Below are 20016 nucleotides of genomic sequence, written 5' to 3' on the forward strand. Positions count from 1 at the left end.
TAAAGATATAAAGTAGGGTCAGATCCATGCTTCTTTCGCTCTCTTAAGGACGAAAACAGAGGAACTAACGGTTGAAGGAGGTTGGAGGGTGGAGGGAAGGAGGGAGGAGAGGTCGAGCTCACATTTTCGACTTTGCCTCCCAGGAGGAGATAACCTGCGGGTGGGGGAGTAACCACCACAGCAGCGATTTTCAGAACTCGGTGGTCGATAGATATCACTCTTCCCTAGCTTCTCGAGCTCTCGGGCTTGAAATTTTGATCGCAGAAGTAGGAGAACAGAAGGAAAGAAGTCGAAGTGACGCGCGACGAGCAAAGTTCAGCCCACCTCCTTTCCTCCCAACCACGTTCCTTCCTGACTCTCAGAATCTCGACCCAAGCTCAACGTTAGTTTTTCTCGTCAGCGAATCTCGATCCACGGACATTTCGGCAGCTACAAGACCGCGGGTTCGGCTCAGAGCTTTACGGCCAAGGTCGCAGCCAATTTCGACGGCATCCCTTTCCTCTTGACTTTGACCTTCCTTCCCTTCCAACGCCCATGACCTCTCACCTCGTAAGTTCTGTTCGGTAGATCGTCTGGGTACTGGAGAAGGACTAGAGTTATTGACAGGCCGTCTCGCTCTGTTTATCTCCCATCATCTGCTCTCCATTTCATCCCTCCTCCCTCGACCTCCGCTTTCCTCCGTCCTTCAAAACGTCACCACGACCTTCCCATCTCCTCCTCGTCTCCAGTCCGAAGGTTAGTAGATTCAGTGCGCCATTCTGCTGCTCTCCAGCTAAAGATAAGAGCTGACATCGCCTCTCCTTCGTCGCTTCCTGGGTTTCGCAGAACAGATCATCGGCAAGTCGTCCCTCCTCGCCTCCTCCTTCGCAGTGAGGACCACCAGCTGATTTGTATCTCTTCCACCTTGGCAATTTTGCTTACTGACAGAGTACAAGGAAGCCTTTTCGCTGTTTGACAAAGGTGTGTCTCCGTTCCATCTCAAGTTCTTCCCACGGCTCGCTTCAATCGCCCTCCCTCCCTCGACGATCGAAACAGCTATCGACGGCGAGATTCTCACCGATTTTCATCGAGATCTTGAGCTTCGGATCTCAAACCTCGATTGGAGTAGAGAGGGAAGCTTTTCATGAGTCTCAGAGTTCAAGTCGAGGTGTCCTTCATCTAGAAATAGCTCTCCTCTCAGATTTTGCTCGCCCGACGCGTCGCCTCATGCTGACTTCAATCCTTCTTGAATGTTTCCTTCAGATGGAGATGGAACGATCAGTGCTCAGGAGCTAGGAACGGTGATGTCGTCCCTGGGTCAGCGACCCTCGGAAGCAGAACTCCTCGGAATGGTGAAGGAGGTTCGTCCCGTTCCCGTTTTTCGTCGTTTCGGCCCAACGTACGAGGCTGACGTCTGATCTCCCCTCTTCGAACCCACAGGCCGACGTGAACAAATCTGGAAACATCGACTTCACTGTGGGTCGCTCGTTTCTCTCGTGCTTCGACTGGCTACGACGACGGGAGCCGCGTCGCCTTCAGTCCTGCTCTTGAATCGACTCCTGGGTTGATAGAGATCACGGAGACTGAGATCACTTCCTTGGCTTCCTCTTAGGAATTCGTCGGAATGATGACTCGCAATCAAAAAGAGGTCGATTGGGAGGAAGAGATCCGAGAAGCCTTCGAAGTCTTCGACAGGAACAAAGACGGAACTATCTCTGCTACCAACCTCAAGTCAGTAGATCCTCTCGTTCGGTGGCATCGGTTCCTCTTTACTTTAGTTGTCCCGCTGCATCTAGAGTCCCCGGCTTCAGACTTCGACGCATTTCGAGAACGACGTCGCTGACCTCCGCTCTTTTCCTCTTCGCCTCTTCGCCTCTTCCCCAACTCTTCCCCCGAATAGAGAGGTCATGGTAAACCTAGGTTCGTTTTTTTGGCATTCTATGTGTATACGCCCGCTCTTGAGTCTTGAGCTGACCTTAAGTTCTTCCCTGTTCGTTTCCACGTCGCAGGAGAGAAGGTCACACTGCAAGAAGTGGAGGAGATGATCAAAGAAGCTGATCTCGATGGCGACGGCTCAATCAACTACGAGGTAAGTTTCGAACGTTCCTTCCTTTGCTGCTCTTCCGGCTGTTCTTCAGTTCGCGTCGATCCCTCTCTCCTCGTTCCGCTCGACCGCTGACGATCCCTCTTCCCTTCTCCTTTCCTTCTTTCAGGAGTTTGTCAAGATGATGAGGAGCTAGCCCTGTGTCTTCGGTTGTTGTACTGATTGTCAGAGGGAGGGGGGAAGGGCTAGTAGAACGACTTTTTATCTTTCCTTCCGTAGGAGGCAGAGTCGCCAATTCAAGAAAAGTGCATTCCAAGAGAGATAAAAAGAAGTGCGAAAGCATGCAAAGCTAGACTAGCGAAACGAGAACTGACAAAACCTGCGAGCGAGGCGAGAAAATGAAACCCAAACAAGCGACGCAGATAGTCTAGCAAATGCGGAAAAAAAGTAGAAAGCCAGAAGATCAGATGAAGATAGCGAAAATTCCCATGAGAGCAGCGACCAGCGCGGCTGTTTTCATGTTGGGAGAAGTCTTTCCAGCGGCTCCGAGGAGGGTAGAGAGCGTCGAGACGGTGACGTACTGCAGTCGAACGAACGGAGGGAAGGAAGGGAGGTCAGCTCTCGTCCATCTGGGAAGGCGAGTGCGGGAGAGCGAGACGATAAGAACGAAGAAAACTAACAGGGATATTCTGAGTGTCGTTCGTCATGGCGTAGACGTAAGACTGAGAGGTTGAGTTGACGAGATCAGCCTGGGTGGGAGAGCAGGTCACGGCGACGGATTCGAGCTGGACGGCGTAGTATCCTAAGTCAATCGAGCAGATGGAGTGAGTAATTGTAACGATACGAGATTAGTTCGAGACGAAGCTAAACGAGGGAATGGAGAGCTTCGACGCGATGTCGAGAGGCACGAACCTTGGTTTACGAACTCTTCCGTCGTAAAGTCGATATACCCCCCAGCCCAGTCAATCGTTCCCTGAGCTGACGAGGAGATACCAGCGGGCCAGATGCTGAGTTGGACTCGAGAAGGAGTGGAAGGGTACTCGCTGGAAAGAGGGACAGAAAGACGTCAGGATTCGAACCGAGACGCGAGAGACTGGAGCGGGAAATGGAAGGATGAGAGCTCACTAGCGTTGACCATCCGAAGAGAGGGTGCTTTCCTTGGTTATAGTGGTGGTGATGTTGCTGAGAAAGAGGGAAAGGAAGACAAAGACGACGCGTCAGGTTCTTCGTACTTTCTGTTCGAACTTACCCATCAACAGACCACTGCTTCTTGCTTTCGGTTCGAAGAAAGAGACCAAACTCACCCATCAACAGACCACTGGATTTGGTCAGGCTGCCAGTCGATGGTGTAGTCGTGCCACACGTTCCGTGTGTCTTCAAGACCGGTGATGGTGTCGCTCACTCCTGCCGTATAGTTGGCGTTTCCCATCCAGAAGTAATTGGTCTGGAACTCGCTGGTCTGGGTCCCAGGCATCTCGACGTCGATCTCGTCCTTGATGTCGCTCATGGTGATGAAAGCGGTGACCTGTCGACGAAAAGAGAGGAGGAGTTCAGCGAAGCTCGAAGAAGGACAGGAGACGAAGGCAGAAAGGACGAACGACTCCAGCGGCCGACGACGTCTTCAGACGAGCAGTGATGGTTCCGTAGTGAACGTAGCGGGTGGAAGAGAGCTTGGTACCACCTTTCAAAGCATAAAAGGAGACAAAGGTAGCAGTGCGTCAGCAAGAGGTGCGAGGAAGCCAACTCGCGCTCGTTCCCTTTGATTCGCATCACGTTTTCCTCGGTTCGATACCAATGAAGGAGAGATAGACGAACCATTCTCTGCTGTGAGAGTCAAAACTGCTTCCGATCCAGTCGAGAGCACCGTTCCTTTGTCGACAACCCAGTCCCAAGCGGTCGCGTTTCCGTCGTAAAGGGTAGCGTTCGTTTGGACGCGAGAGAGGTCGGAGAAGGTGTAGGTGTCGGGGAGGCAGAGAGGAGCAGGAGCGCATGACTGAGGAGTGTTGGAGTAGAGAGCTATGGTGATGGCAAGGAAGGAAGGGGGGAAGAGAGGAGAGAAGGAGGGAAGATCAAGGGAAGTTGTTTGGTTAGCTTGGACGTTCTTCTTCGAGGGAAGAACTGCAGTGAAAGCGGCTCACGATTACATCCTCCAAGACAGAACGGTCCGGTTGAGCCGCAGAAGCCATACTCTGATGGGAGAAAAGAAAGGAGGAAGAAGGAAGGGAGGGGGAAGGAAGTGAGAACTTGGCGAGAACAACGTTGAAGCTCAACAACCCCTCCGATCCTCCCTTTGTCCATTCCCTGTTCTTCACGAGTCAAAAGGAGCTGAAGACTCACCTGAGCAGCATGGAGCTGCAGTTGTGCAGGCAGGAAGATTCACTCCACAAGCCTGTCCTTGAGCTGAAACTGTCGAAGCCAGCGAGGAGAAGAGAAGGAGGGACGCGACGAGGAGGGTCGCGGATGGAGGAGCCATCTTCAAACAAGGGAGGGGGGGAAGGAGTGTGAAGCCGATTCGAGTGAGAGGGAGAGAGGAAGAGAAAGAGAAGGGAAGTCCTGTAGAGTTACGAGGGAATCTAGAGGGTCGAGGAGAAGAAGGAGGAGAATGTAGTTAGGGGAAAACAAAGAGGTCCAAGGGGAGGAGAGAGTTTCGTCGATCCAGTTGAGCTCGAATTTCCTTCCCTCCCTCAAGGTTTCCTCAAACCATCACCACCCAGCCACCAGCCTAGAGATCGTATAGACCCCACCCATGTCCTACGCGGATATCCATCCCGTTCATTCTCCCTACTCGCCCAGAGGAGGAGGTCCGGTTTCCATCGAAGTCGGAGGACGATGGGAGGAGGAGGAGGAAGTCCGAGCGACTCCCTACGACGAACACATGGAATGGGATATTCAACTCCAGGAGGACTCGAGGGAGCTTGGTAGAGATAGGTCGGTCGCTACGAGGGACGACCGAGGTCATGAGTGGAGTGAGATGGAGTGGGAGACGACGAGTCATGAGCCCGCTGTGAGTCGAGCTTCGTTCTCTCCTTCGTTTCTTCCCCAAATCTCCGAACTGTGCTGCTTCTCTTGAAGAGCTGGTGATAGAGACAAATATTATAGTTTCCTGCTCAAGAATCATCAGTCTTCTTAAAGAGCTCAGCTTCGCAGAGCGACATCTTCTTCTCTGCCTCCTTCCCGTGTTGAGCTCGAGCTCACCACTCTCCCTTCCTCCAACAGCAAGGATCCTCCATCGTTCTCTGCCTCGACACCAACACCCTGATTCGACATCTCCCCCTCATTATCTCCCTCCACTCTCTCCTCCTCGCTCATTCAACCTCCTCCTCCTCTCCTCCGCCTATCTCCTTCCTCATCCCGACGACAGTTCTTTCAGAGCTCGACGGACTGAAGTCTTCGAGAAAACCCGTCCAATCCACCCTCTCCTCGTCCTCGTCCTCGCCTTCCATTCACGCCTCCACCATCGGAACCTTAGCTCAGAGAGCCAACCACTGGCTCCTGGATCAAAAACGGAAAGAGCGAGTCGACGGCTGTGGCAGGGGAATCTTCTTCGTCAAACCTCCGCCGATTTCTGGTCCTGTAAACTCCTTTCTCGCTCTAGAACCTGCTCCCGACCTCCCGCTGACGTTCTATCGCCATTTTACTCAAAACAGGCCACCAACGACGATCGAATCCTCCACACCGCCCTCCTCGTGCGATCCATGCCCTCCTCGTCCGGTCAACCTCCACAGATCCTTCTCTGGACCAGCGACGTCAACTTCTCCCTCAAAAGCGAAGCCGAGGGAATCGAGACTATGGGATCTGGGTCCAGAATCGTCCCTCGGACCCCTATCGGACTCCTCCAGATGCTCGGGTTTGCGAACGACGCGCCTCCTCCTCCTCCTCCTCCTTCAACTTCCCAACCTCGCCAACCCACCCTTCCGTCGTTGTCGGTCGGTTCTACGGGAGATTACGAAGTAGGAGATGGGATGGAGATCGACGACGATGCAGTCATCTATGGTGGAGGGAGAGAGGGAGGAGTAAACGGAGCTTGGGACCCTTCACCTCGAGGGTCGTTTCGACGATTACTTGAGGGCTGCGTACCTCTCGCGTTGGATCGTCGACTGGCCGATATTCGTCGAGTCAACTCAGCCCTCCTCGATAACGCTGGTCTACCCTCGGAACCTCCTCCTCGCTCATGGAGACTCGACGTGAGTCTTCTCTCTTCGACGCGTTCGATTCCTCACTGATTCTCGGCCCTCACTCCGTTCCTTTTCACTCTCTTTCAGCAATGCTTCGATGCTCTCTGTCGAATCTGGGGAAACGACAAAGGTCGCTGGGAAGGACGCGATCTCGGCGTCTTCAAGGATCGTCGAGTCTCTTCCTCCTCTCCCCCTTCCCCACCAACCATCTCCTCCTCTCCTTCCAACATCTCCATTCACGCTCCTCGATCCTCTCACCAACCATCAGTACCACCTTCCTTCACCTCCCCTCTACATCCTCCCTCGCCGAAATACGTCCGAGAGGTCCTCCTCCCGATCCTCTCGTCGTTCTTCTCGGTCGCGTCGTCTTCCGCTCCGAGCGAGGAGGAATGGGTTGAGGTATTGAAGGCTGTGGAGATTGTGCTGGGTGGACCTGGTGGGAGGAGGTTTCTAGGGGAGGGGAGTTGGAAGGAGGTGTTGGAGGGGATTGAGAAGGGGTGGGAAGAGGTGAAGGTGGTGAGGAGGAGGGAGATGGGGTTTGATGATTGATTGATTGGTTTCTTCCTTCTTTTGTGTCTTGTGTGCCAATCTCGTAGCGTTATGTGTTATGTATGAGATGTGTCAGTCAATGATAGAGTTAGAAGAGTCGATCTGGGAAGCAGGTCGGCACATCGAGTCGAACTCTCGTCGACGGGGTTGTCCTTTCGATTTCGAGTAAGGAAAGCGACAACAAGATGTGAGAGAAAGAGTTGATCGTGTATCCGTAACTACCCCGAGAGTGAAGAAGCTTTAAACAAACTGAAGAAGGTCCAAACGAAAAAAAAAAAAAAAAAAAAAAAAAAAAAAAAAAAAAAAAAAAAAAAAAAAAAAAAAAAAACGAAACGAGTCGTCGCAAAGAAACTTCAACGAGACCTCGCATCTACGTAAACCCTGCCATCTTTAGTAGACCGTCGCACCCTCCCGGCATACCCTTGGATCGCCAGTCCTTGAAAACGAGGGATGAAAGAGATTGGGACGTCGGAAAACATAAAAATCAGCCCAACCGCTATAAAAGTCGTCGTTGAACGAGAAGGGAAAAAGAGCTGAGCTAGAACAGGTACGTACCACTATAGACTTGACTCCCTGAAGCTTTTTCTCCTCTGCTTCCTTCACACGTGCTGTCGAAAAACGCGACGCGACGCACGGAGTTCAGTTTCGCCCTTCCAGCTCGGCTCCAGGCACTACACTTCACTGCACTTTGAGAGGCTTGTAGTGCAGTGTATGTGATGAAAAAGCACTACTTAGTTGAAGTGCTTTTGTAATGCGTTGATGAAGCACTACTGCAGTTGTAGTGAAGTTAATGCAGTTGATTTCGAAGGATCAGCGACGCGTCTTCCCGTCCCAACCGATCTGCTCCTGGACGTCCCCCGCCTCTAATGATAGCTGCTGCTTGCAAGACTAAGCGACAAGACGGCTTTCACTGGGCAAATCAAGATCAAAAACTCCTTGAAAGCAAAGATGAAAGCCTCGCACGACGCGTCGTTTCAGCGACGATGTCGCTCTCCTTCGGAAACCCAGCGTATCCAGAAAGAGGAAAGCTTCCCGGGGAAAGAATCAAACAGTACAAGACCAACATAAATCAGGATAAACGTGAGATGAACTAGAAAATCGACGCGTCAAGCCTCAACACCCTTCATCGAGTTCGCTCCCTCGCCACCAAAGCCATCGCAATTCCCCACTCCTCATCCAGTGAAACCCCATCTTTCATCCACTGGGACGAGCAGACCGATCTCTCAATCGTCTCAGCGCGAAGAGCTCCTCGGTTCCGTCCAACGACGTCCGCCGCTGCTTGCAGGCGGAGCCAGCAACGACGGCGAGGTATTCCGGGAGAGCAGAAAGTTTGTTGATCTGGTGTCTGTTCAGCGGGATGGTAGGAGGAGGAGCTTCCGACATGAGAGGTGGTTGGAGGGCGAGAAGGGAGGGGAGAGGGTTGAAGTAGAAGGGCGACGCGAAAAGCTCAGTCGAAATTTCAGGCTGCTCCTGCACGTGCTTCAGTCGGCGATACCAGTGCAAAGTTGACAAGCAGAGATTCTTTATACGACTGTTTTCTTTCTCGCCTGCGATCAAGCTGAAGATTTGTAGAGATGGGAGGGAAGATCACGCGTTTGTCCGACGCGTCGAATCGAGAGTAAAGGCCCAGAAATTCTGGTCCTCAACCCTTCCGAGGCGAAAAATCGATGATAAACCATACTATGCGTCGTGATAGAACTCTCCCAACCTCTGCAGCCTCTACAGCAGTGTTCTTCCACACTGCAGTTGAAGATTAGCTTGCACTTCAACTTCACTGAGCGAGAGGCGTAGTGAAGTGTAGTTGGGGAGGCTCGCAGTGCTTTTGTAGTTCCGTCAACTACTAATGAACTTAAAAAGCATTACACTACAACTAATTACAACTACTGTAGTTAGTAATGCCTGGAGCCGAGCTTCCAGCTCTCCTCACCAAGCACAAGAAAGACGGCTAACCTGAAAGTCTCTTCAGCCTATGACCAAGCATCTTCATTTCTCTGACCGTTACCTCCGTACCACCAACCCAAGCAGCTCTGCTTCGCGGATCTTTTTTCGACGCGCGACGGGCGTCCTCCTCCTGCTCCAATCTCCTCGTAGCAGCCTCCTCCTCTGCCGAATATTGCTCCCAAGCCTCCCATTTCCTCTGGATGAGCAACCTCTCCAACGAGGCATACCCAGTCTGAAAAACCTTGAGTCCGAGGAGGGCGTTCCAATTCCCGTCCAACAGCGTCGTTTGGACCAGCAAGGCGGACTGCAAGATCCTGAGCGGACGTTGGAGGAAAGCAGAGGGGGTGGTTTCGTCGAGGGGTGGGAGGGAGTTGGAATTGACAAGGGGTCCTTGGATCATGATGGAGTAGAGTTGGGTGGTGTAGATGGAGAGGACGTCTGGCTCGGACGACGCGTCGAAGTCCGAAAAAAAGATGAAACGAGTCAGCCCCTGCAGCACCCCTTTCGCGTCTGTTTCTCCGTCTAACCACCGAAAGAAAGAAGAAAAAAACAAAAACTCACAGGGCTTGAAGATCTCCTTCTTTTCAACGGGACGAGACATACCAGTGATGCTTCCCGGCCTGAGAAGCTGAACGACCCTGGGAACGACGAAGATCTCTGCAAGACCGAGTTCCTCCTCGGCGGACTGATAGATGTTGTAGAGGAAATCCACGCGAAGGTTCCTTCTGCTCGGTTGAGGATAGTTGATCTGCTTGGAGAGGTGCTCGAGATCGGCGAGGTAGGGAAAGGTGTAGAGAGAGAGCTGTTGAACGTTCTTGAGGGAGAGGGAAGAGGAGAGGCGAGGGAGGTAGTCGAGGAGGAGGTGTCGTTCGTCTCCTTTCGTTTCTGCGAGAGTCTGTAGAGACAGAAGTCAGTCGTCTCATCGAGAAGCGACATGTATCAACTGTGCTCACCATCCTCTCCAAAATCCTGCTCGCATCCTCAGGACGCCAAAGCTCGACGGTGAAGGAGAGGAGCGGCGACCCTCAAACTTCCGAGCGAGACGAGACACCATGCCTTGAGGACTGAGACTGAGGGAGATCGGAGGATGATCCGATTGACGATCTCGATGGGGATGGTCTCTGCGAGTGAAGGAGGAGGTGGTGGCGACATGATCGGGGATGGGAGAGTGGGGGTTGGGGAAGAAGCGAGAGAAGGGGCGGACGTAGGGAACGTTGGGGGATTCGGAGGCTGTAGAGACTTGGTTTCGGGAACTCGTCGGGGAGAGGCAGTTCATCTCGATACTGCTCACAGTCGAAGAAAGAAAAAAAAGCTAAGCGATCAAGAAGGTAAGAAGCGAGGTAGAAAGAAAGACGAAGAGAGAGATCGAGGAAACACAAGTATGAACAAGAAGGAGAGAGAGAGAGAGACGAGCCGAAACGAAGACGACGCTGTAGTCTAGGTATAAGCGAGAACGAGGAGGGAAAAGATAAGGGAGATGACCAATAAAATGTGAGAGGAGAAGAAGAAAACAAGAGACGAGACTCGAGGGGAGAGGAGTGCAGAAAAAGGAGAGTTGGGGACGCGTCCGATCTTTGGAGTCTTGGACGTCGACGTAGGAGTAGGTGGTGTGTGGATGGAGGATCGTGACAGGGTAGATACGAAGCAAAAAAGAGGTTACCAAGTAGCGGAAAGAAGAAATGAATAAAAAGAAAGCGTAGTAGGGATAACGGGCGAGACGGAGTGTTGTTGTACAGCGAGGGACGTGACGGATGAAGCGACCGAAGATGTTGACGAGACGAGTCGAAGAGGGAGCAGGTATGGAACCCGTCGAGCTAGCGGACGAAGTCAGTTTGGGAAAGAGCTGAGAAAGAAGGAGAAAAGGTCAGCGAGAGGAGAACAAGAGAAGAGTCGACGCGTCGAGATCGACTCACAGGATCTCCTCTTCCTCAACGTTCGAGCAGCCGTCTTCTCCTTCACGAGCGTCATTCTCGTAACCTCTCCTCGAGTCAGAACAGCCGACGATCCCGAAGCCGGCGATCGAGCAGCGATGGGCAGTCCGAACGGTCTCGAAAGGGGCATCTGCGAGAACGGAAGGAGGTCAGCTCTCTCTCTTTTCTTCTCGATCTTGTAGAGATGGAAGTGCTCACCTTGAGGGTAGGAAGTCTCGAAACACCACCTCCAGCGATCGGAGACGCAGGACCGTTGTAGTTCCCCATCTTGAGGGTCCTGGAAACGGCTTTCGACTCGGTTGCTGGTCCTCGACGCGTGGAAACGGCGATCCGAGAAGCGACGGGTTTGCGACTCTTGGCTGGACTGGCGATCGGAGGAGCTGGAGCCGGAGCTGTCGATGAGGAGGCTGTTCGACCCGGAGAGAGGAGAGTGTCCGAATCGTCCGATTTGGCTCGTTGGTACTTGTGAGGAGGAGCTCGTCCGAGAGGGTCTGGGTCGACGTCGTCTTCGTCGATCGATGAGGCAGCAGTGCGCTTGGCCAGAGGTGTCTGGTAGAGAAAGAATCAGAAAGGAGAAGGTCGGCTTCGAGCAGAGGTTGAAGAAGGAAGAGAAGGAAAGAAGACGACGAACCTTTCGAGGTTGACCAGGAGCTTCAGCTCGAGCAGCGGCAGCGTTCGAAGAAGCGACGTGACGGGCAGGAGTGACTTGAGGAAGAGTGGAAGGGATGTTTCGACCGTATCGGTCGTCGCTGGGAGGAGTGATGGCTCGGGACGGGGAGGAAACAAGAGCGAGGGAAGCTTTGTAGGCCGCGACAGCCTCGTCGGCAGCGGCCCATTTCACCCATTCGAGGTGGTTGAGAAGGATGTACTGCTGTTGAGGTCCCACGACCATTCCAGGCTGTTGGAAAAGGGATATGAGGTCAGTCTTGGTTGACGAGACGACGCGCCTGGTTCGACGAAAACTCACTCGACAAATCCTCATGAAACCGATAGCCTCCTGAGCAGTGAACGAGTGCTTGTAGATCAACCAGGCAGCGATGAGGCATCCAGTCCTTCCGAGTCCAGCTTTGCAGTGGATCTGACGGGAGGAGAGAGACGAACGCATCAGCAAAGAGGCTCGAGCCAACGGAGACTCGAGGACCAAACTCACAGCGATAACACCTGATGATAAAAGAAGGATGAAGGTCAGTCTCAGTCAGGAAAAGGAGAAGAGAAGACGGGACGAACCATTGGCTGAGATTATTCGCTGAGCGTCGCACAAGAACTCTCGCACCATCTCGGGAGGCGGCTGAAATCGAAGACCGAAGAACGAGCGTGTCAGTGCGACTCTGAAGCGAGAACGAGGAGACATGCCAAGTGCTCACATTCGTTCCGTCCTCGAAGAACATGTCCTTGAACTCGATACCTCTCGTCTGGAAGTCCCTCTGGTCGTAGAGAGGGTTGTTGAGTCGAACAACGAGCTTGACCTTGTTCTCGGCGAAGTAGTTGAGGACGTTGTCGTAGGCTTGAGTGTGTTTCTTGTTCGGGAAGTTTGATGTCGCCTTGGGGTTGGTGAGAGCTCGGACGTAGTGGTTGTCTGAGTAGAGAAGGAGAACAGAAGAGGGAGGGACGGTCAGCTCGACGGGAGATGCTGACGAGGCGAGCGACCGGCGTAGGGACCCACCTTGAGGAGAAGCGAAGGCGATGAAGTCTTTCGACACCCAGTTGAAGTCTCCGTTCCTGTAAAGGAGAAAAGGGAGGAAAAAGGGTGAGTGTCGTGGGACTCGAGAGGCGAAGCTGGTTCGAAGACGGGACTCACTCGACTCGTTCATAGAAGCAGTACTCGTCGATGTCAAAGTCCTCCAGGTTCAGCAACCCAGCCTTCAGAGCCTTCCATATTCCGTAGAGACAGTCCTGTTCGCCATACGAGAAGGAAGGAGCTCATCAGCTTCTCTGAAGCTCGAACAAGAGAACGAGAGACAGAGACGCACCTGGATACTCAGATTGAAGTCTCCTCGACCTCTCCCAGCATCTCGGAAAGGAACGAACTCGATATCGGCGATAGCTGTAGATGAGAGGAAGCAAGAGGTCAGACGAGCAAGGATACGGCGAGAATTGAACCGAAAGAAAGGAGAAACGAACGATAGAACGCTTCGGCGGGAGTCTTCCTCTGGACGATGAGCTGCAGAACCAAGAAGGATGGTCGGTCAGCATCAGCCCGACTCAGAGAGGAGATGCTGAACGTACCACGTAGAGAGCCATGAGCAGAGCAGCGTTGGCCTTCTTCTGAGGATCGGAGGAAGCGTAGAGGACGATGGCTGCGTCCGAACCTTCCTTCTGTTTCAACCGAGGTCACACGAAGGAGCAGCGGGATGGCGATGAGCTCGAAGTCCCATCTGTGTAGAGAAGATTATAAATGAGACTGGGACAAACCTGAAGCAAATCGTGGATGTCTTGTGGTAGAGCGAACGACGAGACGAAACGGAGGCATCAGCTTGGAGCTCACTCTCCTCCCTCCCCTCCCTTCCTCCTCCAGATCGCATCAAGAGACTCACGAATGCAGAACTTGTAAACCATAGCAATGTTGAGCCTGTGATTATCCCCCAAAGCAAGCCCGAAGAAAGAGCGTCAGAAACCTCGTGAATCTTCGTTGAACGACCTCCCTCCTCTCCCTTCCCTCCCTCGCTCCTCCTCCCTTGCTTGAGCTGGAAACTTACGGTCCGAAATCCTTTGCGAAGCTCTGATAGATCAACTCGTTATCGATGCACAGCCAGTGTAGATCCCTTCCTTCCTTCTCCTTCTCCTTCCCTTTGCCCTTTGAGAGCATCTCTGCTGAGGGTCCATCCGACTCGTCGTCTCCGCTTGAAGGAGGAGGGGAGGAGGTCTGGGCTGATCCTCCTCTCCCGCCTGCTGCAGAAGGTGTAGGTAGTTTGCGAGTTGTAGGAGATTTGTTGAGGTGGGAAGCTGAAGGGAGAGGGGAGGGGAAGGTGGTGAAGTAGAGTCTGGAAGAGAGAGGAGGAGGAGGTGAAGGGGAGAGGGAGTGTTGTTGAGAAGGGAGAGCGAGGTCGAAGGTCAGCGAGCGAGCTTCAGAAGGAGCGATTAGGACTTATACAAAGACAAAATTACCTCTCGTCAAACTTGATCAGAGTAGGCGCAGAAGTCGACATCCTTTGGACGCAGAGGAGGAGGAGAGGAGGAGGAGGAGGAGAAAGGCCGGAGCTCGTTTGGGAGGGGAAGGAGAACGGGGTGTCCCTGTAGAAAGCTGGACGAGACCTCTCTCCCTTAGATGAGTCGAGAAGGAGTAGTAGAAGGGGAAGGTTGATGGTCTCGTGTGAAAGAAGGGCGGAGAGAGAAAGAAGAGGAGGAGGAGGGCGGAGTGACGGTTGATGGGCAGGGGAAGGAGGAGAGGAGTGAGTTGACTTCTTTCAGAGGCGAAAGGGGTTCACGCGCCTCTCTTTTTTCGTTTCGATTCTTCCCTTTGATGGAGAGTTTCTGATCTTTCTGAACTCACTTCGAACAAGGAAGTCAGAGATACAAGAAAATTAGGCTGTTGTTGAGATCTCTCTGCGATCTTGCGGGCGTGCTCGACGCGTCGCCCGTCTCTCCTCTCTTTCCCTTTGACGAGAACCCGTCTCTTCTCCGTGGTACCTTGGCAATCAGACTCGAAATGGCTTTGAGTGCCCTTTCAAGTAGGACTGTCCTTGAATTTCCCTCGACGAAGAAAAACGAAGACGAAAGGAGATCTCGAAAGTCGAGAGAGGGAAAGACGACTCGACTTTTCCCTTTCTCTTCCAGCCAGGACCTCGGACAGCAAAAAAAAAGTCCAGCCCTGTAGAACTGTCTTGTCAACTCTGACCTTGTAAAAAACTTTCTCACCCTCCCAACAAAAAAAGTCGTCATCCCACCGGCTCCCTCCTTCTCAAAGTGAAAGCTCACCCTTTTCCGCTCCTTCCCTCCAAACCACCTTCCTCCCTCCATCGCCATGCTCCGCACCACCACCACCACCGCTGCCCGTACCCTCCTCCGCTCTTCCTCTCGTCTGCAACAACGCTCCTACCAAGTCGATCGATCCACTTTCGTCGAGCGAAATCAAGGACCTTTGGTTCGTTCGACTCCCCTCCCTCCCTTCGTTCTCTTCCTCGTCCTTGCTCCCAGTTTCTCTCTCTCAACTCACACACCACACGCACCTCTTTTCTTCTTTGTCTTTCGCAGTTGATCGCAGCAGCCGTTCTTTCGCTCGCTGTTCGTCCCGCTCTCTCTCCCTCCCTTCTTCGTCCCATTCGAGCTCAAGCTCACACTTCCTTCCCTTCTTCTTTCGTTCCCGGCAGTCCATCTACGTCCTTCAACCTCAAGAAAGCTGGGCTTCTCTCGGTCCGACGCCTACGAAACCATCCACTCCAGCAGTTGGGTCGGCGCAGGACGTCATGGGGAGTCAGACGAAAACGACTCCTCCTCCGAAGTAGAGGCAGGGAAGCAAGGTCGATTTAGGTGAGTCCAGTCAGGGGGAGGCTGAGGTTGAGAGGTGCTTGCGCTGGGGGCGCTGGGGGTGGAAGCTGCAGGGCGAAGGAGGAGAGGGAGCAAGGGGAAACGAAGGGATCATGAGCTCGAGCTGACCTCTCTCCTCTCTTCCCTTCCTCTCCTCCCCTATCCACAAGCACACCCCACTCTCTTGAATATATCGTAGCTCGAGCCACCTCGATCGCGTGCCGGTCGTTTTTTGGTTCTTTTACTTTCCTTCGCTCCCAATCATACGAAGAACGAGTCCCTTCATCTTCAGCCCCCAAGCATCCTCAAACCCGCCCTCCCTCCTCCTCCTCCCCAAAAAGGTCGTTAAGCGAAACGAAACGAACGAAACCAAAAACACGATATAGAAAACTAAAGAAAGGAAGGAACGAAGCAAGAGGGTCGTGAGAGCAGAAGGGGGTGGGGGTATATCTTTGTTGCGAGCAAGCGGAGAGCGAGATGAGCGTTTCGTAGGGACGTGAAGGGAAGAAAGACGAGAGAAACCAAGGAAGAGAGGAGACGCTCTGTTGGGTAGATGAAAAAAAAGGGATTCGAGGTTAGTAGATGGAGAGAAGAGCGAGAGAGAAGAGGGAGAAAGGGAGAAGGGGTGGACACGAACAAAACAAGTTCTCGATGGTCATTTGCTTCATCAGCTGTAGATACCGAAAACGAAGAAGGAGGAAAGAGGTCAGTGAGGGTCTCCGTAGTTCAATTGAGAGGGGAAGAGTATAGACGTACGTCCTGTGGAAAGAAAGAAGGGACGACGTGTCAGCGAACGAAAGGACGCGCACGATCTCCAACGAGAGAGACCAAGTTTGTTGAAATGTACGTACGGTATGAGCCACCATAGCTGTAAACTCCTCAAAGTTGATCTTTCCATCCCTAGTTCACCCAAAAACATCGCAGACCAATGAGCTCACGTCCGAAAGGAGAGAGAGAGGGCTGAAAGGGAAGGAAGGTCGAGCTCACCCATCCTTATCGGCCTCCATGATCGTCTTGTCCACAATCTGCTGCAGTTGTTGATCCTACCCAGTCCCCAATCGAATGAACAGTTAGCCTTCGAGCTCTCGAGAGCGAGATCATGAAGTAAGAAGGGAAAAGAGAGCGAGCTCAAGACTCACCTTCAAGTTGGACCCCACCATCATCTTCAACACCAGGAACAGCTCTCCATTCGAGATGAACCCGTCTCGATCCATGTCGTACACTTTGAAGGCAACTGATCGTACAAGAAAGCAAAGTTCAAAGGTCAGCCGAAGTCTACGAGGGAGCAAGAGGGCGGAAGGAAGGGAGAGAGAGGAGGGAGAGGGATGGGAAACGAACAACGAAGCTTCTCCTCCCGAGCTCCTTTCGACGAGAAAGCTGACAGACCACCAACGAACTCCTGGAAGTCTACGGTTCCTCCTCCACTATAGGAGAGAACATGAAGAGGGAGGGTGTCAGCGAAATGGAGAGGAAGGCGGCAAAGGGGAAGGGAGGAAGGAGAGCTCGAGATGACAGCTTCGAGCTCATTGGAAAGGGTGAGCTCGTTCCCTCCCAGCATGAGAGCTCTTGCCAGCAAGCTGCAGGGCGATATACATCTTCCCTTCGGACGATGAGCTCCACTCGAGCTCCCCAACAAGCTCGTCTCCCTCTCGAGGACGAAGAGCCAGAGAGGTCGTGCTCCCTCCCTCCTCCCCTTCGTTTGACGCTCCTCCTTCTCAGCTCCGTCCTGCTCTCTCCCAGCAGACACCCGAAAGAGAACGAAAAGTGGGACTCACTCCTCATCAAAGATAGCAATCATTCTCGACGCTAACGGGTTGTTTGCGATCTGAGGGATCTGGAGGAACTCCTCCTTGTCGATGGATCCGTTGCCATCCCGGTCGAGCTTCATGAACCGCTTCTTGAGTCGTTGGAGTTCTTGGGCAGAGACTGTAGTGGCAAGAATTGAGCTTCAGTATACGAGCATGTAGAGTCAGAAGGGAGTGGGTTGGGAGCTCACAGTTTGAAGACCTCTCCATTTCTTGAGGGAGGAAGAAGGAGGAGGAGGAGGAGCGTGTCAGTTGAAGGCGACGAGCTCGTCTGAAACTGCTACAGAGGGAGAGAAAGGACGTACCCGAGAACGCTTGGTTTACTGATCCTGCCTGTCCCATCGTGAAAGAAAGCTGAGAGTCGAAAGAGAAAGGAAGGGGGAGGGAGGGGTTGTTGTAGTTGAGGTCAAGTTGGGAAGAGCGAGCTTTCGATCTCTCCTTCCCTTCTTTCGCCAACAAACCGTCATCCCTCAAAAACAAAAAATCGTCGCTCTGTATATCTCAGGCTCAGCTCGACTACGAATAACACCTGACTGGATGAAGATCTCTCTCACAAGATGTAGCCAACTCCTCCGAACTTCAACCACTCGTTCCCTCTCCCTCTCCTCATCCTCCTCCTCCTCTCCTTCCCTTCGTCGCTTCACCTCCTCAACCTCAACCCCTCCGCCCTATCAACCCCCAACAATCTACGCTCTAGGTACTCCTCCAGGGAAAGCAGGAGTAGCTGTCCTGCGAATCTCAGGTCCAGCTGTCCCGGAGGTTTACAAGCAGATGATCTTTCGTCGAGCTCAACAAAAGTCAGCCAGAGGGATCGAAGGAGTGCTTCCCTCGCCGAGGAAGATGGTCCTCAGGGAGATCAGAGTCCCAGAGACGGCTAAGGAAGATGCAGGAGAGGTTATAGATGAGGGGCTGGTGGTTTATTTTCCGGGTAAGCAGCAGCAGAGAATCAGCTCAGCCCTCCGTCTTTCTAGGCTCGCGAGCTCACTTTCCGTCCCTCCCTCCCTCCTTCGTCGACGTTCGCTTCCCAGCTCCCAACTCCTTCACGACCCTCCCCCTCCTGGAACTCCACACCCATTCTTCCCTCTCAGTTTTAACCAAAGTCCTCTCGGCTCTATCCCTCATCCCAAACTGTCGTCCAGCCGAACGAGGAGAGTTCACGAGGCAGGCCTTTTTGGCTGGAAGGATGGATCTCACAGAGGTGGAAGGGCTGAGGGATTTGATAGATGCCGAGACGGAGGGGCAGAGGAGGCTGGCTAGGGGAATGGTGGGGGTGAGCAGGCCGAATCTTCCATCTAACAGGCAGGGAGGGAAAGAGAGAGGGAAGGCTGACCTTTTCGTTTTCGTTCAGGGCCATCTGAGAGCTCGATACGAGACTCTGAGGGAGGAGATTATCCATGCTATGGCCATCTCGGAAGCCTTGATCGACTTTGGAGAGGACGATAACATTGGGGAGGAGGTGCTGGACGATGGTTCGTCTTCTTCGACGCGTCGGACGTCTTTCGTTGCTGACCTCTCCTCTGGTTCGTCGGCCACTCAGCTCGAGCAGAAGTAGTGAAACTCATCAACAAGATCGAAGGCCACCTGAACGATAATAGACGAGGAGAGATCATGCGTTCTGGAGTCAAGGTGTCGATTTTTGGACCGCCGAACGCTGGGAAGGTGAGCTTGCTTTCTTTAGTTCTCTCCTTCACTTCCTCTCCTTCACCTCATCCATCCCTCCGATTCAGTAGAGTGTACTTGTGCTGACACGTTCTCCTTCTAATCATTGCAGTCTTCCCTCCTCAACCACCTCTCCCAACGAGACGCAGCCATCGTGTCTCCCGTCCCTGGAACAACTCGAGACATTGTCACCGTCTCCCTCGACATCGCTGGAGTAAAAGTCGTCCTCAGTGATACAGCAGGACTCAGAGAGACGGAGGATGAGGTGGAGAAGATTGGAGTTGAGAGAGCTGGGCAAGAGTGGGTCCCCCTCTCCGTCTTGCTTTTTCTCGACGCGTCGTTTTTATCGACGCGTTTTCTCTCGCTTCGTTCCCTCATACCACCTTCCGCTTCTCTCACCAATAACCTCGTTTCTTCTCCCTTCTTCCCTCCCCTTCCAGAATCGCTTCCTCCAACCTCCGACTCCTGATCCTCCCTCTCCCCTCCCTCCTCTACCCCTGGTCGACCCTCTCCTCCGTCCTCCCTCCACTCATCCTCCCGCACATCACACCCGACACCCTCATCCTCCTCAATCAGTCTGATCTCATCCCACCAACCCTCTCCCGTGCCGAGCTTGAGGAGCTGGTGAGCGAGAAGATGCTTGCTTCTGGAGGAGAGGTGAGGTTGCCAGAGGGAGTGAGGTGGTGGATCGGGAGTTTACAGACTGGGGAGGGAATGGAGGATTTCTTGGAGGAGGGGGTGGGGAGGTTTGTGAAGGAGAGGTGAGTGAAAGGAGCTTGATTTTGTAGTTCGTTCGATCGACGCGTCGAACTGACGCTGCCTCTCGTTTTGTTCTTGTTTACAGATTCAGCTCGGGAACGAGCCTTGAGTCTCCTTTGATAACGAACGAGAGGCATAGACATCATCTCACCCAGGCTTTGGTGCATTTGAAGTTCTTCCTCGGTGAGTCTTGTTCACGCCTCGTCCCTGTCCCATCTCGTCGAGCTGACTTCGTCTTTCGCTCTCCACTCCTTCCAAACAGATCAACCACCTTCGGAGATCATCTTCGCTGCTGAGTCGTTACGGGATGCAGCAAACGAAATAGGGAAGGTCTCGGGGATGAGTGTGAAGGTCGACGACGTGTTGGATCGGTTGTTTGGGGAGTTTTGTATTGGTGAGTTGGTTTCCCCAACCCAAGCTTTATCTTTATAAGCTGGAAGGAGAGGCGAGTAAGAGTGCGGGATGCTGACACCGTGTTCGTTGTTCGCGCTTTCGTTTCTCAGGCAAATAGATTGAATGAGTTTGTTGTTGCTCTCGGATTTTTGAAAGACACAGCGAAAGACAGAGAAAGAGAGAACGAAAGTTGGTAGTCTGTGCTGGCCTGAGACGACCTTACAGCAGTCGAACAAGAACGAGACGCGTCGAAATCTCTCCTCTCGACGCGTCGTTCTCTTCATTCCCTTCTCCCGCTTCGACTCGCCTCAAACCCA

The 20016-nt window shown here is 53.0% G+C and overlaps 8 protein-coding genes across 8 annotated transcripts; 5 read left to right on the forward strand and 3 right to left on the reverse strand.

Moving 5' to 3' along the window:
• Nucleotides 1–529: 529 nt before the first annotated feature.
• Nucleotides 530–2339, forward strand: BDY24DRAFT_390828 (putative calmodulin). Its single transcript, XM_076640725.1, has 10 exons — nucleotides 530–549; nucleotides 729–735; nucleotides 826–837; nucleotides 928–960; nucleotides 1243–1340; nucleotides 1420–1455; nucleotides 1592–1710; nucleotides 1880–1899; nucleotides 1989–2068; nucleotides 2193–2339. Exons 1-10 carry the CDS (start codon nucleotides 535–537, stop codon nucleotides 2217–2219), a joined length of 447 nt encoding a protein of 148 aa, XP_076496354.1. The 5' UTR covers nucleotides 530–534; the 3' UTR covers nucleotides 2220–2339.
• Nucleotides 2340–2458: 119 nt separating this feature from the next.
• Nucleotides 2459–4700, reverse strand: BDY24DRAFT_390829 (glycoside hydrolase family 16 protein). Its single transcript, XM_076640726.1, has 9 exons — nucleotides 4361–4700; nucleotides 4162–4212; nucleotides 3839–4039; nucleotides 3622–3704; nucleotides 3328–3548; nucleotides 3149–3205; nucleotides 2936–3066; nucleotides 2704–2825; nucleotides 2459–2603 (listed from the first exon to the last, which is right to left on the reverse strand). Exons 1-9 carry the CDS (start codon nucleotides 4494–4496, stop codon nucleotides 2487–2489), a joined length of 1119 nt encoding a protein of 372 aa, XP_076496355.1. The 5' UTR covers nucleotides 4497–4700; the 3' UTR covers nucleotides 2459–2486.
• On the forward strand, nucleotides 4701–6827 carry SWT1 (mRNA-processing endoribonuclease). The gene is made up of 4 exons (XM_076640727.1): nucleotides 4701–5027; nucleotides 5240–5596; nucleotides 5671–6207; nucleotides 6286–6827. The coding sequence occupies exons 1-4, from the start codon at nucleotides 4770–4772 to the stop codon at nucleotides 6745–6747; spliced, it is 1614 nt and encodes a 537-aa protein (XP_076496356.1). The 5' UTR covers nucleotides 4701–4769; the 3' UTR covers nucleotides 6748–6827.
• A 1725-nt stretch (nucleotides 6828–8552) lies between these two features.
• On the forward strand, nucleotides 8553–9855 carry BDY24DRAFT_390837 (uncharacterized protein). Its single transcript, XM_076640728.1, has 3 exons — nucleotides 8553–9126; nucleotides 9250–9583; nucleotides 9642–9855. The coding sequence occupies exons 1-3, from the start codon at nucleotides 8717–8719 to the stop codon at nucleotides 9747–9749; spliced, it is 852 nt and encodes a 283-aa protein (XP_076496357.1). The 5' UTR covers nucleotides 8553–8716; the 3' UTR covers nucleotides 9750–9855.
• Nucleotides 9856–10315: 460 nt separating this feature from the next.
• Nucleotides 10316–14093, reverse strand: CDC14 (phosphoprotein phosphatase CDC14). The gene is made up of 17 exons (XM_076645108.1): nucleotides 13725–14093; nucleotides 13316–13600; nucleotides 13154–13188; nucleotides 13032–13051; nucleotides 12846–12935; nucleotides 12741–12780; nucleotides 12590–12663; nucleotides 12418–12512; nucleotides 12283–12338; nucleotides 11984–12195; nucleotides 11847–11907; nucleotides 11770–11780; nucleotides 11587–11697; nucleotides 11251–11517; nucleotides 10818–11168; nucleotides 10602–10749; nucleotides 10316–10531 (listed from the first exon to the last, which is right to left on the reverse strand). The coding sequence occupies exons 1-17, from the start codon at nucleotides 13763–13765 to the stop codon at nucleotides 10503–10505; spliced, it is 1926 nt and encodes a 641-aa protein (XP_076496358.1). The 5' UTR covers nucleotides 13766–14093; the 3' UTR covers nucleotides 10316–10502.
• A 487-nt stretch (nucleotides 14094–14580) lies between these two features.
• On the forward strand, nucleotides 14581–15061 carry BDY24DRAFT_415686 (uncharacterized protein; the record flags this gene model as incomplete). The annotated part of the gene is made up of 3 exons (XM_076643479.1): nucleotides 14581–14700; nucleotides 14811–14840; nucleotides 14927–15061. The coding sequence occupies 3 exons, from the start codon at nucleotides 14581–14583 to the stop codon at nucleotides 15059–15061; spliced, it is 285 nt and encodes a 94-aa protein (XP_076496359.1).
• Nucleotides 15062–15809: 748 nt separating this feature from the next.
• CNB1 (calcineurin regulatory subunit B) lies at nucleotides 15810–17230 on the reverse strand (the record flags this gene model as incomplete). The annotated part of the gene is made up of 8 exons (XM_076643480.1): nucleotides 15810–15842; nucleotides 15935–15983; nucleotides 16071–16126; nucleotides 16223–16317; nucleotides 16422–16507; nucleotides 16859–17009; nucleotides 17080–17100; nucleotides 17194–17230. 8 exons carry the CDS (start codon nucleotides 17228–17230, stop codon nucleotides 15810–15812), a joined length of 528 nt encoding a protein of 175 aa, XP_076496360.1.
• Nucleotides 17231–17347: 117 nt separating this feature from the next.
• MSS1 (Mss1p) lies at nucleotides 17348–19845 on the forward strand. The gene is made up of 9 exons (XM_076640729.1): nucleotides 17348–17816; nucleotides 17917–18158; nucleotides 18237–18357; nucleotides 18426–18547; nucleotides 18660–18847; nucleotides 18988–19308; nucleotides 19392–19489; nucleotides 19569–19700; nucleotides 19810–19845. Exons 1-9 carry the CDS (start codon nucleotides 17426–17428, stop codon nucleotides 19815–19817), a joined length of 1623 nt encoding a protein of 540 aa, XP_076496361.1. The 5' UTR covers nucleotides 17348–17425; the 3' UTR covers nucleotides 19818–19845.
• The last annotated feature ends 171 nt before the right edge of the window (nucleotides 19846–20016 follow it).

This window comes from Mrakia frigida (assembly GCF_051309035.1).
Source record: "Mrakia frigida strain ATCC 22029 unplaced genomic scaffold BDY24scaffold_17, whole genome shotgun sequence".
Taxonomy (NCBI): domain Eukaryota; kingdom Fungi; phylum Basidiomycota; class Tremellomycetes; order Cystofilobasidiales; family Mrakiaceae; genus Mrakia; species Mrakia frigida.

Excerpts from the sequence above, each read along its gene's own strand:
- MSS1 (XM_076640729.1), top strand. The coding sequence starts at position 17,426 with ATGAAGATCTCTCTCACAAGATGTAGCCAACTCCTCCGAACTTCAACC. Across the intron at positions 17,817-17,916 it reads GCTGGTGGTTTATTTTCCGG|CTCCCAACTCCTTCACGACC; the intron begins GTAAGCAGCAGC and ends TTCGCTTCCCAG. Across the intron at positions 18,848-18,987 it reads GTTGAGAGAGCTGGGCAAGA|AATCGCTTCCTCCAACCTCC; the intron begins GTGGGTCCCCCT and ends CTCCCCTTCCAG.
- BDY24DRAFT_390829 (XM_076640726.1), bottom strand. The coding sequence starts at position 4,496 with ATGGCTCCTCCATCCGCGACCCTCCTCGTCGCGTCCCTCCTTCTCTTC. Across the intron at positions 3,705-3,838 it reads GACTCTCACAGCAGAGAATG|GTGGTACCAAGCTCTCTTCC; the intron begins GTTCGTCTATCT and ends ATGCTTTGAAAG. Across the intron at positions 2,826-2,935 it reads GGAAGAGTTCGTAAACCAAG|GATACTACGCCGTCCAGCTC; the intron begins GTTCGTGCCTCT and ends CGATTGACTTAG.
- BDY24DRAFT_390837 (XM_076640728.1), top strand. The coding sequence starts at position 8,717 with ATGACCAAGCATCTTCATTTCTCTGACCGTTACCTCCGTACCACCAAC. Across the intron at positions 9,127-9,249 it reads GGTGTAGATGGAGAGGACGT|AGGGCTTGAAGATCTCCTTC; the intron begins CTGGCTCGGACG and ends ACAAAAACTCAC. Across the intron at positions 9,584-9,641 it reads CCTTTCGTTTCTGCGAGAGT|CATCCTCTCCAAAATCCTGC; the intron begins CTGTAGAGACAG and ends AACTGTGCTCAC.
- SWT1 (XM_076640727.1), top strand. The coding sequence starts at position 4,770 with ATGTCCTACGCGGATATCCATCCCGTTCATTCTCCCTACTCGCCCAGA. Across the intron at positions 5,028-5,239 it reads CGACGAGTCATGAGCCCGCT|CAAGGATCCTCCATCGTTCT; the intron begins GTGAGTCGAGCT and ends TTCCTCCAACAG. Across the intron at positions 6,208-6,285 it reads CTCGCTCATGGAGACTCGAC|CAATGCTTCGATGCTCTCTG; the intron begins GTGAGTCTTCTC and ends ACTCTCTTTCAG.
- CDC14 (XM_076645108.1), bottom strand. The coding sequence starts at position 13,765 with ATGTCGACTTCTGCGCCTACTCTGATCAAGTTTGACGAGAG. Across the intron at positions 12,781-12,845 it reads TGCTCATGGCTCTCTACGTG|CTCATCGTCCAGAGGAAGAC; the intron begins GTACGTTCAGCA and ends TTGGTTCTGCAG. Across the intron at positions 11,518-11,586 it reads GTTTCATGAGGATTTGTCGA|CCTGGAATGGTCGTGGGACC; the intron begins GTGAGTTTTCGT and ends CTTTTCCAACAG.
- BDY24DRAFT_390828 (XM_076640725.1), top strand. Across the intron at positions 961-1,242 it reads CTTTTCGCTGTTTGACAAAG|ATGGAGATGGAACGATCAGT; the intron begins GTGTGTCTCCGT and ends TGTTTCCTTCAG. Across the intron at positions 1,456-1,591 it reads CTGGAAACATCGACTTCACT|GAATTCGTCGGAATGATGAC; the intron begins GTGGGTCGCTCG and ends GCTTCCTCTTAG.